This window comes from Ursus maritimus, unplaced genomic scaffold (genome assembly GCF_017311325.1).
Source record: "Ursus maritimus isolate PB19 unplaced genomic scaffold, ASM1731132v1 scaffold_22, whole genome shotgun sequence".
NCBI classification, from domain to species: Eukaryota; Metazoa; Chordata; class Mammalia; order Carnivora; family Ursidae; genus Ursus; species Ursus maritimus.
Window position 1 is genome coordinate 4276319 of NW_024424675.1, and position 16369 is coordinate 4292687.

General features: G+C 41.6%; 1 protein-coding gene across 1 annotated transcript in view; it reads left to right on the forward strand.

Moving 5' to 3' along the window:
• RALGAPA2 (Ral GTPase activating protein catalytic subunit alpha 2) overlaps positions 1-16369 on the forward strand; it is a 209556-nt gene that overhangs the window by 80074 nt on the left and 113113 nt on the right. The window contains 6 exon segments of the mRNA XM_040637933.1: positions 2682-2792; positions 4646-4714; positions 4999-5136; positions 7390-7573; positions 12514-13285; positions 14119-14190. Coding sequence (XP_040493867.1) covers positions 2682-2792; positions 4646-4714; positions 4999-5136; positions 7390-7573; positions 12514-13285; positions 14119-14190 — 1346 coding nt within the window.

Below are 16369 nucleotides of genomic sequence, written 5' to 3' on the forward strand. Positions count from 1 at the left end.
TGGAGGATGTCTCCCAGTAGGAGTCAGGGTCCTGTGTGTCCTTGTTCATGCTTAGCAAGACTTCCCTCACAGCATTCTAGTAAGGGGTACTGAGACGTGTTAGCGGAGGTTTCTCACTCAGTGCCAGTGACTGAGGCTGGGAATAAAATCTTCTGATTAATTTCAGCTAGTTAGGACACATTTCTGCAGCTGGGAGAGAGGACTTGCACCTGGAAAAAGATCTACTGTTAGTTAAGGAGAGAGGAGGGAATTGACACTGGCCAAGCTACTACACATGTACACTTTAGAGAGCATCTGGGAGCAAGAGATCCTCTGTAGTGGGAAGAGGTGGTATGTGAGTGCAGAAATGAGTAGTGAGAGGGAGCTAAGCAGTGTCTGGGGAAGGGGCACTCCAGGCAGAAGGAGCACCAAGTACAAAGCCCTGAGGTAAAAATGAATTGGTATATATTCGAAGAGCAAGATGTTAATATATGGAGTGGAGTGTGGTGTCAGGCCAGTAGGGGAGCTGGGGCCTTATTACTTGTCAGTTTAGCTGAGCCCAGATAGCATTTCCCAGAATTCTTTTCCCCATATGGGTTTTTGGGGGAGTGGGGTTGATTACTTTTCTTTTCCTTTTTTTTAATTTGAGTATAGCTGACACAATGTGATGTTAGTTTCAGGTGTACAATACAGTGATTCAGCAACCTATACCTTCTGCCATCCCCACCACAGGTGTCGCTGCCCTGCGTCACCATCAGTGCTGGCACATTGTCCTTACTCCATGAGTATGTGCTGAGTGAGTGAGTGATCTATTTCCCCCACACACACCATCCTCCACAGCATTCACGTGTGACTAATACCACCCCCATTTGTAGCGCTCCAGCCCAGCCTTGCCTGCCACAGGGCCCTGCTGCCCACTGCCCGGACAGAGACAGTCTCCCTCTGCCTTCTTCCAAGCTAAGCACAGCTCTGCCTCCCCCCACAACTCGTCCTCTTTGCTGTCTGCCTCCTCTCTCACACCTTACCCCTCTGCCCAGAGGCTTGTTGTCTGGGTACCATAGCTCTCATTTCTTCGTCATCCTCTTGTGTGCTTTCAGCTTCTAGATGTAAGAGCCATGCCAGCCTTCTGTTTCCACCCCATGACTTGACTACTGTGATGCAGCAGAAACACACCCAGTGCCTATTCATGTTCTTCACTCCCTCAGTTCTACCTTCACCTCAGACTACCATGTGTTACTCCTCAAGGGGCTGTGTGAGGCATTGGGAATATAATGGTGAACAAGATGTGGAAAAATTAAACACACGAAAGAATAGGCAGACAAATATCAAAGATCAGCTTGATAGCCCTTCATGCCATAGGGAACTGTAAGGGGAACAGGATGAAGCTGAAGAGCTGGAGCAGGTGGGCTGCCACTCCTCTGGATGGGCATGGTGGCCTCATGGAGGAGACATTTAGTGCCATGATCTGAAAGTGCCAGCAACATGCAGACCTGGGGAAGGAGTGTCCAGGCAAAGCAAGGAGCAAGTGCAAAGGCCCTGGGCAGAAGCAAGCCAGAGTATTTGAGGGACTGAAAGAAGCCTATGAGCATCAAATCACCTGAGGCCTGGAGGCCAGGCTCTGAAGAGCCCCGTGAGCACAGATGCTCTTGCCCTGGGTATACTCTGTGCCTATCAGGAAGGGGTAGCCAGGAAGTGTTTATCCTGTAGAATCCAAATGAATCCCCTTTGCCTTAACTTCTTCCTTCCCCTGTGCATTTATACTGAGATGCTAAATGTTGACTTTTCTGTGTCTATGTGGTGCTGAGGTCAGTTGTGATCTGCTTCATGTGACTTGGAGCTCCTGGTGTGGAAATAACTAAGCTGCATATCCAGAGGTTTCCCTAGACAGAGACCCAAAATCAGTGACAAACCTTTCTTCTGTAAATAAGGAGGTATGGATAGCAGAGTAGTCCCAGGTTCTGGCCAGGGAGAGAGGCACAGGGTACCTTCATCTGTTTCATCCACCCCAGCCAGCGGACCTTGTAGGCACCACCCCTCCCTGTTGACATGCCATCTCACAAGAAATGGGAGCATCTAGAGGACCTTGGACACACACCAGACTCCAAAAACACACTCAAAGTAATTGAATACACCAGAAGATATAAATTTTGTTCTCACAGTCGCCAGTTTCACATTTCTTAGTACATTACACATGCGGGTTCAGTTTAATTTTGGAAGGTAGAAAGTCACTTGCTTAGTCCCTGTTTCTCCAGGTGTAAAATAAAGATTGCATCTACCTTGCAGAGCTGCTAATGAAGATTTATCAATGCGAAAATGAGGAAAATTCTTGTGAAAGGTTCAGCATATAGGGAATACTCAGTAATGGGCTACATTTTAATTTCCTCTAATTGTCAAAGTTATGATTTATGCGATCTGCATGAGGCATCTGAAATTATGGTTTTAATTTTCCTATGACTGAATGACAGCTACTTGTTTCCTTAGAACACGTAAATTCATACTGCTAGTCTGGCAAGAGGCAGTTACAGGATGGCGATCATATATAAACTATCTGGTACCAGGACACATTTTTCAAAAATTGAATGCCAAACAAGAAAATATATCCCTAAACATCGCTGGAAAGAAATACCTGTTCTTTTCTTCCTTAGGACAAATGTACTCGTTAAGTTCAGTTCTTCCGTTTGGGGTTTTGTTTCCTTTTATAGTTTTCTAACAAAATCGTGGCTCAGGTGGCCTGTGATGTTCTTCAGTTGCTGGTTTCCTACTGGGAAAAGCTTCAGATGTTTGAAACCTCTCTGCCTCGGAAAATTGCAGAAGTAAGTCTTTTCCTGGAATGCTAAAACATAAGCATTTTCCTCTTACTCTATTCGGTATTTAATGAATTACAGATACTCAAACAATTGTTAGAGAACTGTCTATTGCATTGCTATACGTGTCATTCGTTTTAAGATTAAATCGCACTGGCCTTCTCAGCTGTGATTTCAGGCACTACGTAAAGAAGCCACCAGTGTTCCAGGACAGAGTCTCACACTTGGGGAGTTTGAAAGGCAGACACGACCACAACAAAGAGACCTTTTGTAGATTGGGCTTCATTCATCGAGAGTAATTTGGATGGTGCCAACAAGCAGTAGGCAGCTGGTTATGATGCCCTCCATGCAGGGGCGGGGGACGGGGGGGAACTGTTGTGTGAAACAGGAGTCTCTCCCAGACTGAAGCCCCGGACCACGCTTTCTGTCATAGCATGATTACCCAGCTGTAATTAGATTACTACTGTAATACCCTCTGGATGGTGGGGGCTGGGGGGTAGCTGGTGGGAGAGAAGGACAGAAGGAACAGGAAGGGGGCGCCTGGGTGGCTCAGTCGTTCAGTGTCTGCCTTCAGCTCAGGGCGTGATCCCGGAGTGCTGGGATTGAGCCCCACGTCAGGCTCTTCCGCTGGGAGCCTGCTTCTTCCTCTCCCACTCCCCCTGCTTGTGTTCCCTCTCTCGCTGGCTGTCTCTCTCTCTCAAATAAATAAATAAAATCTTAAAAAAAAAAAAAAAAAAAAAGAAGGAACAGGAAGAATCATCTCAGTGATAATATCCTGGAGGTGGCTTACATCTGAGGGTGCTTGTATGTACAGAAACAGGTACCCTCACCTCTGTAGGTGCCTACATATAAGGCACGTCCATTCCTGCCAGTTTTGAAAGCTACACTTTTTGTAGCTCTTCAAGGAGATTTGATTTATCTCTGCGTGGTATTACAGGGAGAGAAGAAGTGATATTGATTTATTTTCTCTCATCCCTAGACAGATTTCACCAGTGAGATCACTTTGTTCTCTCAGAGAGACCTTAGGTGACCTAGAGAGGAACAGAGCAGGAATATCAGATGCTGCAAGCTGTAAAGTTGTGTTTTAGGGCAACTGTGTACAGTTGACCCTTGAACAGTATGGGTTTGAACTGCATAAGTCCATTTGTGTGTGGATTTTTTGGATAAGTACAATAGAAGACTGTAAATGTATTTTCTCTTATGATTTTCTTAACATTTTTTTCTCTAGCTTACTTTATTGTAAGAATACAGCACAGAGTACATATAACATGCAAAATATGTGTTGATCAGCCGTTTATGTTATTGGTGAGGCTTCCGGCCAGTAGTCGGCTATTAGTAGTTAAATTTGGGGCAAGTCAAAAGTTATACATGGATTTTTACTGTGCACGGTCAGGGGGGTCAGTGCCCCTAGTCCCCGAATTGTTCAAAGATCAGTTATAGGTTATCATCGAAAGAGGAGTACCTTTGAGAATGCTTTTACACCAGGATGACAGATGGAGACCTGAATGGTTTATTAGAAAATCAAATGGGAGCATTTTCATAGTTATTTTTGAAAATATTTTTTACTTTCGTTGTGTAAAGTGTGGTCTGATGATGGGAATTGTGTGACCACAGAGAGAAATGTTCCTTCCTCTGAGGCCCCTAGTTTCAGATCCAGTAGAGTGGAGTAGATACTAGGCATGGCTCTATCACTTTCTCCTGATTTTCAGGGAGCTCTAAACTGGCTCTCTGCTTTTTATCACCTTCCTCTAGTGAGTTGGCACCAAGCTGGGTTTAGTGCAAGGCCATCTTGGGACTCTTATCATATGGTTTCCCAAACTATTGCTATGGTCTGTTTCACTGGGGATTTGTCTTTTATGCAGATCCTTGTGGCCACAATTGCTTTTCTTTTACCAAGTGCAGAGTACTCCTCAGTGGAAGCAGATAAAAAGGTAGGTGGCACATCAGCTAAGTTTTGTCCAGAGTTTGGTGGAGTTTTTTTTAATGTTAAGATAAAATAATAAATGATGTTCTATGTAGGGATATCCTTTATAGTATTCTGTATTGGTCCTAGTGGTCTCCCCTGTGAAAACTTTATTTATTAATTCATTTCTTTTGCATTTGTGTGTCCACTAAATAATTATTAGTGTGCAAGGACAGTTCTGTTGTTTGCTATTACATGTAGTGAAGTTTGAAAGATTGCAGTATATGTTACTGAGCCTGTTTCTTCTTCCAGTTTATTGTGTCCTTGCTGCTCTGCCTCTTGGACTGGTGCATGGCATTGCCGGTGAGCACCCTCCTCCACCCAGTGTCCACGGCGGCCCTGGAGGAGCAGCACTCGTCCAGAGCCCCTTTGCTGGATTATATCTATAGGGTGAGTCTCCATTTGGGCCTCAGGGTCATAGAGTATAGACTGAAGCATCAGAGAATTACCAAAATATGTTCTATACATTTACTTATTTATTTGTGCCCTTTTGAAAAGCATATATTGGGGCTGAAACATTTTAAAAGAAACGAATAATTTAAGGAGAGAAAACGGAGCAGATATTATTGTAGAGAAGCAATGGTTACCAAGTGGAAGAAGTCTTCATTTTCACATGACCAGCGTCTTTAAACAACTGTGGTTTGACCAAACCCCTTGCCCCCCAGTTTTCATGTAACATGGTCTATCTGTACTCGATTTTTAAAAGAACCGTTTAAATTGTAGGAATGTTTATAGCTGCAGTTTGACAAAATCTGCTTATCAAAGGAAGAAAAAGCATAAAGGTCTCTCAGTAATCTCTTTACTTTAAAAGATCTTAAGAAATAAAATTTTTAAAGATTTTATTTATTTATTTGAGAGAAAGAGACAGAGATATCTAGAGAGGGCACAAGCAGGAAGAAGAGGGAGAAGCAGATTGCCCACTGAGCAGGGAGCCCGTCTCGGGGCTCCATCCCAGGACCCTGAATCATGACCTGAGCCAACGCTTAACCAACTGAGCCACCTAGGTGCCCCAAGATCTTAAGAAATAAATTAAGGAAATATATCACATCAAAATATTTAGCCTCATCATTTTAATAGTACTTAAAATATTTGAATTTCTCCCCCTACTGATGCTTAGGTATGGTGTTTGCTCTGTACGCTTTGTATTATCCTTCTATATTGGCTTTACAGGACCTCCTGTAGTAACCTTATTTATGAACTTAGCGCTTGTGTATCCATTGAATAATTACTGCTAAGTAGAGACAATCTGTTTATTTTTTTAGTTAACAAACCTTTACTAATAACCTTTATTTTTTAAAAAATATTTTATTTATTTGAGAGAGAGAGTGAGCAAGAGAACACAAGCAGGGGGAACAGCAGAGGCAGAGGGAGATGCAGGCTCCCCACTGAGTAGGGAGCCCGACGCAGGGCTCGATCCCAGGACCCTGAGATCATGACCTGAGCCAAAGGCAGACACTCAACCGACTGTACCACCCAGGGGCCCCTGCTAATAACCTTTTAAAAAAATATTCCAAGTCATGAACTTATTACCGTGTTGCCTTATTTTAAAATGTATTAAATACAAGGGAAAAAGACACATGGTTGAAATTCTACTAAAAAGTATTGTGTATTTTTACATGTTTCTTTAGTGCTCAAAAATTTTAATAACTCTGTTAGGTTTCATTAGATACTTCTGTCATCTTTGTGGCTTTTAAACCTATGTGAGGCCTGGCTCGACCAAGTAAAGTAGCCACAGTCATTTAAATTTATCCCTTTTCTAATATTTCTTTTCTTAAAAGATTTCTCTTAAAATTGTTTTACCAATAAAAAAGTCACCTTCTAGTTAACACAATTCACAAATTTATTGAATACCATTATTGCATTTTTAAAGGAAACTTTTTATTGAAGTATAATATGCATCCAGAAAACTGCATCAATCATAAGTGAGAGCTTGATGACTTTTCACAACGTGATCACACCTGTGAAACCAGATCCCAGCTGCAGAAACTGAATAGTCTTGGTATCCCAAAAGCCCCCATCATGCCTCCCTACTAGTCACTATCTCCATACAAACACCTGGGGTAACCGCCAGCCTGTATAACAGTGTTTTTTTGTTTTTTTGGGTTTTTTTGTACTTTGTATAGCTGGAATTATGCAGTATGTGCTTCTGTGTCTGGTGTCCTTCACTCAGCATTATTTCTGAAGGATTCATTTATACTGTTGTGAATAGTTGTAGATTTTTCACTCATTGCTATTTGGTAGTACACAATGAGAGTACACCATGTTTTATGTATCTGTTCTGCTGTTGATGGACATTTGGGTAGTAGAATTTGGGACCGTAAAAAGAAGTTCTATGAACATTCTGGTGGACCACAGCAGGACTTAGGTGTGTGCAACTGCCCAAAATGGCGCAAAATAAGCACTTTTTCACTTTCACTTTCCTTTTGTCTTGAGACTATATGTATTGGCATTGATGTAAAAGGAGCAAAATAAACTTGCAAATAGCAAGAAGATGTTTTAGAATGGAAGGGATTCTATGTCTTCAAGTATTACCAAGCCTATCAAGTATTACCTACCTCCTAAGTGCTGTTGTAGTTTGGCAGAATGTCAGGGGACAGGAGGTTAGTCGCATCCATGGCATACATTCCCTTCTGTTTTTCACAGGTTCTGCACTGCTGTGTTTGTGGCTCAAACACATACACCCAACAGAGTCACTACACACTGACCCTGGCTGACCTGTCATCCCCAGATTACGATCCTTTCCTGCCACTGGCAAATGTGAAGAATTCGGAGCCAGTGCAATATCATTCGTCAGCAGATTTGGGTAACCTGCTCACAGTTGAAGAGGGTGAGATTCTTCAGAATATTAATTCTCATGGGCAGGAAAAGGAAAGATTGTAGCCTTTTGCCCATGCTTGCTAACATTATTTTTAAAAATCTAGTTGTTTCTGGTTTCTAGACTCCTCTGTGGTAGCAAATTCTGCCTTCCTTGCTTCTTTTTTTCTGTTCTTTGCCTCCTCTCGCTTTTCCTATCTTAGTTGAATTTTGTATTGAGGATCTATCTGTTTCAGACCTATGAGACCCACAGAAAAAGGCTCATTTTCTATCCCAGAAGAACTTTACATGTAACTGGAGAGAAAGGATTAATGCAGGAGGACTCATTTGTGGACCAGTAGCACCATAGGGGCTTCCCATGGGGAAGGACCTAAGCCAGACTTAGAAGAATGGGCAGACTTTGAAAGGCTCTAGTGGAGGGTTGCAGACTAGGAGAGCATTGTAGAGAGGTGGAGATTTACATGCCACAGTTTGAGGATCACTCTGCTGATGGCAGAGGGTTCGTTTTAGAATATGTGGGAGTTGTCAGGATTGGGGACTGCTGTCCTCAACCATCCTTCTTCCTGAAATGACAAGCCTATCTCTGGGCCTTGAAATGTGAGTCCAAAAGGTAGGTATATCACCTGAACATGTGAAATAATTACATAGAACCAAACACACACACAGTACATGTGAAACGAGTAAACTCTGAATGTTGATGAATCATATCAATGTCAAAACTTCCTGATGGTGATACTGTACTATAGCTGTGCTATGTAAGATATTACCAGGGAGTGAGGGATATTTGGGATCTCTCTGTATTACTTCTTACAAATGCATGTGAATCTTCAATTATCTCAAAGTTAAAAATTAAGAAAAAAAAATGTGGGTGTGGAGTGTTAGATCACCCATGAAAATGTTACGGACTTTGCAAGTTAAAACCTAGGCCCAAGGATGACACCTTGAGGGTAAAAACACGTAAAAGAAAAAAGAATGAGGGAATGTCACCAGGAAAGCAAAGTCAGGGAAATGGAAGAAGAACCCAGAGTCAGTTCTGAGAAGTCAAGGGAAGAAAGGGGATGAGGAACCAAGAAAAGTCAACAGTGCTAGGTGCTTCAAAAACATCAGGGAGGGTGAGTCCGAAACAGGAGCTGTTTTATTGCCCAGCTAAGCGTTCAATGGTGAGTTTTGCTGAGTCCTTCAGGCATGGAGGTTAGTCTGTAGCCAGATAGCCTGAGCAAGTGATTTGGGGATGACTGGTTCGGACCCCCAAGACATTCTTCTTTGTAGGGCCTTCGGTGGACAAAAGAAGGACAGTAGCCAGGTGAGGGCATGGAGTCCAGGGCTATGCTTGCAAGACTGCAGAGTCTGGAGTATGGTTTAGGCCCAGAGGAAGGGGACAGGTGAGGTGATGATGAAGAGGACTGGAGTGGGGGCACCAGTCAGGGGCAAAGGCTCTGGAATCGGCCGGTCCTGATTTTATAGATGAGCGACTGAGGTGAAGGGATTTTCCCAAGGGTACATAAGTCAGAAGTAATGGAGATGAAATTTGAACTGAAGGTATAATGACCAAGTTTCTGAAATATCACAGTATTTACTCTGAGATTTTTCCACAGAGTAGTCTAAAGACTTAACTTTTAGTTGTGCTGGTGGACAGTACATGGCACATCTTCACACTGTCCTCTCAGTTGACCTCAATTTGCTTAATCGTTTAGTTGTCTTTTTCTGGACTTCCACTCTTCTTTTAGACTGGACTATTTTCTTGATTTCCCCCCCCACCCATGGTTATAAATTCAAACCATATCTTTAAAAAATAATCAAAATGACCCTTGATCCATTTCTTTTGTTGGTTCCTACCATGCAGTTTGTGTCCTTGAAGGAAAGAAACTTACTTTTTCTGAAAGACATTAATTTGGACTCATCCCACATGGCTATCCCTAAAATAAGTTCACCACGTATTATGACCTGTCACTTGAAAATAGTAGGAGCTTGGTAGGTTAGTGAAAAATGAAAAACCTAAAAATGCATATTTAAATTTTGGGACCACCTTGCTTTCCATGTACAATACTCTTCAACTTTATTTTCCAGAAAACCCCAGACCTTATGCAAGCTTGTCCTAACATAGTTCTGTGGTACTGAAAATAACTATTTGAACTTCAGTGGCAAAGGAGTTTTAAAATTCACTAACACTTTAACTAAATAAAAAAGCAAAGCAGCTTAAAAACGTATTGGCATGCACAGACACTCTTGCTGAGTGGGTATACCCTCTTAAGAATGAGAGGAAAATTAAAGATGATAGCTAAAGTATTTCAGGTTAAACAAAAATGTGCTCGTATTTGAGAGTTTTTTTTATCATACAGTGTCAAATTCATCATTGATAACCAAACTATTTTTTCTCACGTTTCTGGGAAGCAATATTGTATTTTTATCTATTATTTTGAAGTGACTCTCTCATTCACTATTACCTACTATCTGATGTAAATACTACTTTCGAATAGTCACAAGCAAGAGACACACTCAGTTACCTACCGCTGAGGTGGCTGCTGGCCCAGCTCAAGGAAAAGCCACTGGTGGTACACACAGGTGCTCAGATTTCTCGTCATTAATACCTAGCTGCTTTAAAAAGAAAGAAACGGGAGTTTTAAAAACTGAAAGTTAAAAGACAAACTAAAATCACTGCTTTTCTCTTTCGTCTCTAAAAAATAAATATTTGGATTATATTTTTTCATAGTTTGTGGAAGTTATGAGATTGTTTTCTCATGAATGGAGTCTAGATTTTCTCTTTATTTTTCAGGGAACCACAGGCAGTTGATGCAGCTAAAGTCTGCCAGGAGAAAACAATTTTTACTTCACAAGTATTCCCTTTCCTTACTTTTCAATACCAAAGATATTTGAAGTTTTTATTGGGTGTGTCACGGTTTATGACTTGATTAGTGTGACTCCAGTTAATTTCCCATTGTAGAATTTGAGACACGTTCCTTAAAATACAAATTTGTATGTATCTCAAATTGAAAGCACAACCTCTGTAAGTAAAAGCAGAGGAAAGTTGCTTTTCCAGTTGTAATTGTGTGCTTTGGGCTTTACCAAATTGGACCTTTGTCGTTAGTTCCATAGCCTGCTCCATCAAGTCATCACCATGTGCTGTCTTACACCATAGATTCCTGAACCCCCAGCTGGCAGTGCCTTTGTTGTTGGGGGCATTAACATTTCTGACAGAGCGCATATTCATATGGAATGATAAGCATGAATAAAAAGCATCTGTAACTTTTGAAAAAGTTAATATGGACACAAAAGCAAAGGCATTCATAACTGTGATTTCAGGGGAATTAGTTGAGGTGTTTAAATTTCTCAGCTGTATGGAAATCATACTCTCTTCTACAAGGGTCAGGAAGGACAGTTGAATGTCAGAGATGGATGTAGCTGACCTTTGCTTATGAAAACTGAAGTTTTCATGTGAAATTTTATTTTGCTTTATTGAATACAGTGATTTCTTATTCACTGAATAGCAAAAATTAAGAAATTCAAGAAAATTCAGGACAGACTATTCATCAGTCACCACACCGAGTTTCCTACACTCTAGGATTTTATTGTTTCTTGCTAGGATTTATACATCATACAATTGATGTTTCACAGAGAAGTTCATTGAATTTTTAATGTCTGAGGGGGAAGGTGTTTAGCATTGGAAAGCATAATTTAGAGTTATTTGTGTTTAATTAATATTTGAGTTTTCTGTTGTGAATTTAGAAACCAAGTATTTCCTAAACCTTTAAGCCCAAAGTATAAGTCTTACCTTACTTAAATATCTAGTGATATTTTTTATTGAAATTAAAAGAGTTCATTTTCACTTGTTCTTGGATTAACACAGTTCTTTTCTAAATTTGGCAGATTACAATTTCCGTGACCACTCTGAAGCTTAAGTGTTTGTCTCCCTCCATGCTTACAGATTGTTTCTCTGCTTCTCCCTTACCCCTCCAGCATTTCACAGAGCCCACCTTCACATGCTAGTGTCAGTCTTTCTACACATTTGAAGCCTTAAAAATTTTGTAAGTCCTTTGCTCTTAGGCATTTCATCATCAACTACAAATTCAATTAAAACCTTCTATTTCCATGAGTTAATTAATATATCAGATTCTGTTAAATATTTAAAGTGCCCAAACAACAAAATATAAATTGTTGCAAAGATCTTAAAGCAGATTTCTTCGAATCCATCTGCGACATCACAGGCTTGATTCATTTCTTCATCAGCGTCTGCCTTTACCCCGGTGAGGGGGGTGGGGTAGCCTCTGTGGCCTGGACCCCCAGCCCACCACCTTTCCCACTGGATCCTCTCCAGCTGCAGGTTCCACATCCCAGAACTCCCGAACCATCAGCTTTTTCAGGACAGGAAACTTCTCTCATTTACTGCTGTATGTACAGATTTTTAAGTGTCCCTTTCAGAATGAGATCTTCATGGAAGTTGGTTCTTTTAGCAATCTATTTATTTATTTTTATATTTTATTTTTTTTAATTACCATATAATGTATTATTTGCTTCAGGGGTACAGGTCTGTGATTCATCAGTCTTAAAGCCAGCACTCACCACAACACATACCCTCCCCAATGTCCATCACCCAGACATCCCATCCCCCTATCCCCCTCCCCTCCAGCAACCCTCAGTTTGTTTCCTAAGATTAAGAGTCTCTTGTGGTTTGTCTCCCTGTCTGGTTTCATCTTGTTTCATTTTTTCCTCTCTTCCCTTATGATCCTCAGCCTTGTTTCTTAAATTACGCATATAAGATCATATGATAATTGTCTTTCTGTGATTGACTTATTTCTAGCAATCTATTTAAATTGTACTTTTAATTCAAATAGAGTTAGTGTCAAAAAAGAAAATAGATGAAAAAAATGCCCAGACTAAAACAAATCCAGCATTCCGAGTACAGATTTTAACCTTCCTTCCCCACTGTCTGCCATGTTGCCTTACCCTGGCTCACAGAGCGGAAGAGGAGGAGTTTGGAGCTGATCCCTCTGACAGCCCGCATGGTGATGGCCCACCTGGTGAACCACCTGGGACACTTCCCGCTGCGTGGGGGCCCTGCCGTGCTGCACAGCCTGGTCAGCGAGAATCATGACAACGCACACGCCGAGGCCCCCGAGCTTTCCTCTGAGGTGTTCCGGAGCCCAAACCTGCAGCTCTTTGTGCTGAATGACAGCACCCTCATCTCCTACCTTCAGACACCCTCGGAAGGGCCAGCAGGCAGCTCTCAGGGGAGCACCCTGTCAGACGTCAGAGTAATTGTGAGGGATATCTCAGGGAAGTATTCTTGGGATGGGAAGGTTTTGTATGGACCTTTGGAAGGCTGCTTAGCACCCAGTGGCAGAAATCCTGCATTTCTGATTTCGGGCTGGCAACCTCAAGGTTTGGGAGCTCAGAAAGATTTTTCTCAGACTGAGGAGGGAGATGATGTCCTTGACAAATTACTTGAAAACATTGGCCACACAAGTCCTGAATGCCTTTTACCATCACAGCTAAATCTAAATGAGCCCTCCCCACCCCCACGGGGAATGAACCGTGACCAGGAGAAGGAAATCATCGAGGTCATTTTGCGCCAGAATGCCCAAGAAGACGACTACATCCAGAGGTGTAACTCTGACTCGGCCATGAAAGTCGCCAGCCAGGAGCAGCCCTCACCAGTAGAGCCACGAGGACCCTTTTATTTCTGCAGGTTGTTGCTAGATGACTTGGGGATGAATTCTTGGGACAGAAGGTAACAATCCTCTCTATACCTTCCCCTATTTTATCATTATTTTTGTGTGCTTGTTCTTGTTCTCAATTTGGTGTTTGGGAAGCAGAGAATAGAAATGGAGATTTTTCTTTCTGCATTTACAGCTTATTTTCTGCTGCTAAATTAAAGCTACAGGTGGAACTAATTATGCTGTACTGATGCACAGATTGAATTTCAGACATCTTGTATATTTTAAAGGGTATCAGACATTTTCTTTGTGCATGTGTATCTGTGTTTTAATTACTTTAATTACTGTCCATTATTGCTTCTGTTGTCACAAAAGATGCAGATGGACTACAGAGATGAATAAGCCACCATCTCACCTTAGGTCTGGTGAAGGAGGTAGACTTGGCACAACTCTGATGAAAGATAGCATGACACAAGAGTCCAAGAGGAACAGTTAATCCAATACAAAGTGTGGGACAGTGAGGAAGACTCTGTGGAAGGGGTGGGTTTGAGCTGGACCCTAACAGTGGAGTGGAGTTTCTAAGGACAGAGGTAAGGAAAAGGGATTCACAGCAGACCTGATAGTGAAAAGAGCCACAGGTGCACACACATCAGTGACACACTCATTCATCTCAGAGCCATCCAGTGTCCATGGATAGTGATGGGATGTTGTGGAATTTTGATGCCTTCAAACATCTTAAGGAGAATGGAGTTCATTCTGTGGGCTCAGACCACAAATCTTTCATGAGTGAGGAGGGTTATGGATGGTTTTGTGGATGGATGAATAGGATGAATGTTAATTGACTGCTTGGAAAAGGCAGAATTGGTCTGGGATTATACAGCTTTTCCTCCATCTCTTTTTTTTATAGAAAGAATTTCCATCTGTTGAAGAAAAATTCGAAACTATTGAGAGAGCTAAAAAATCTGGACTCCCGTCAGTGGTATGTGAAAGTATATCAGACCACTTCCTTCCTGTCTATCATTGTGTGTGCTTGGGTGACAGAGCTGCAGGAGAATACACCTACAAAGACATCCAAAGGCCACTCTGTAACTAGAATCTGGTGACATCTGCACATGCCATGCCTTTGGTGTTTTTCCACTTGAGGAATAAGCTTACATGTTTGCTACGCTAAGAAGAGGTCATTGCTCCCATCTAATCTGTGTCTTTGGTTGAGGACCTTTTCATGTGGCAGCCAGTGGACATTCATTCTCATTTAATCTCTGTAGTCACCTCGTTCTCCAATGAGGACAGAGGCTTACCTAGCTCAAACAGCCCACCTGAGCTCACACGTAACCATGTTGTTCGGATCAAGTGAGTCTGACTTCATAACCCATGCTGTCTGCCAATGCACTGGCTGTAGTCTCTTTAATGTGGGCGAGCTTAAAACGAGTGTGTTTCAATTAGTAACTCCCTAGTAGTGAGCCTTCTTCTCAAAGCTGGTCAGATCTCAGATCCACCCCTTTTTTGTACAATCTTAGAAACGATTCTACAGATGAACTCAAGACCAGTTTTTTATTCGGGGAAATGTATGCTTCCAAAAACATCTCAGGCAACAGTGAGTGTAGTGCTTGGTGCAGAACAGGTGCTTAAAAGTCTTGAGTAAACTGCTTGTTTAGTCTTAGTTTTTAAAAAACTCATTTTCTAAAAAATAGCTTTTTGTTCCTCTTTTATTCCCCATAGGAATATCATTAGGTATCTCATTACAGATGAAAAACCTGAAGCCATTATTCCTCACATTGTCCTTCATCATATTCAGTTTCCCAATTGTTGTTATGCTCCTTTTTCTCTAGAGGAATAGAGACCTAATTCTCTGTGGAAACTCTGTGAGGGGTTTCTTGTGAAGGACTCGGGGGTTCACTTCTCTTTCCCTCTTGTCCTCCAGTATTTAACAAGCAGTCGCTTAGGCTCCAAACTCAGCTTTTCAAGCATATGCTGAATCATTCCATGCTTCCTAGTATTAAGAGAATACATTGGTATCTTGTAATTGTGGCCAATTTGTTGAGTGTTAATGCACTTTAGTTGCATGAGGTACAATTGAATGAGCTCCCTGGGGTGCTGTTGCAGTAAAATACGGCTTTTGAGAGCTGATCAGCAAATCCTCTGTCCCTTGATTAACCTTCACTTAAAACCCCAACTCCTGGATTTAGTATCTTCTTAATATCTAAAAAAGGTATCAACTTACTTTATTGTACAGGGTGTTTCTGAGGTTCTTTTTGAAAAAAAAAATGGAAACATTGAAGGCTCTAGGTGTGGGATATCTAGACAGTCCCATGTATTGGTCAGTTAGCAGGTAAGAGCATACCTGTCCCTCAACTTTTAGTTAGGGTGGCTCTATTTATTTCTGAAACCAATTTATCTCCCTGCTGTCAATTCATAGTTCCTGCTTAGCATGTTCTTAGGAAAAGTAGAGACTGTCTTGCAGCTATCATCCATATACTATGAAGAAAGCAAAGATGTAAAAAGTATGATGAACGGACATGCAAATTACAGTGGGTTCCTCTTTTAAATATTAATACCTCTTGTCACTACATGGTAAGGTGAAAGTTAAAATCATGTTTTTTTCTTTGTTTGGCTTTTTAATGTGACAGCACAAGGAAACTGAGCTATTCTAGTCTATTCCTAATAAGAAAGGAAAATGCATTCTAGTGAGGAAGAGGAAATTGTTGATTTTATGTGCGTGCGTTCCTGAATTACCTGCTCCTTCATGCATTGGTGGTGCAGCTTATGGATATGAAGTGCTGTTGCTAATTATCATTTCAAAAGCCTGGCTCTAATAAGACCAGACACAGCGTCTGATCCTAGCAGGCTCTCTGTGGTGCTAACATTTTGGAGGATGTGAAATTTGATGAATGTTTACAGCTAAAGGTCACCTTTCCTCACACCTACATCAGTCAGGCAGTCACTGGGGCTTAGCTCTTGTGTTCCCATGTTGAGCTAATGAGGACTCAAGGACCTGCGAGCAGCTACAAGATAAAAAGCTTGGACTTTGAGGAGAGTCAACAAAAATGTTTCAGATAAACCTGAGATGGTCTTGACATATGTATGAAAGTGAATAGAACAGAGAACAATCACATGCTGAGGACTCTTGAATATACAGAGAGCTGCAGAAAGGAATTGAG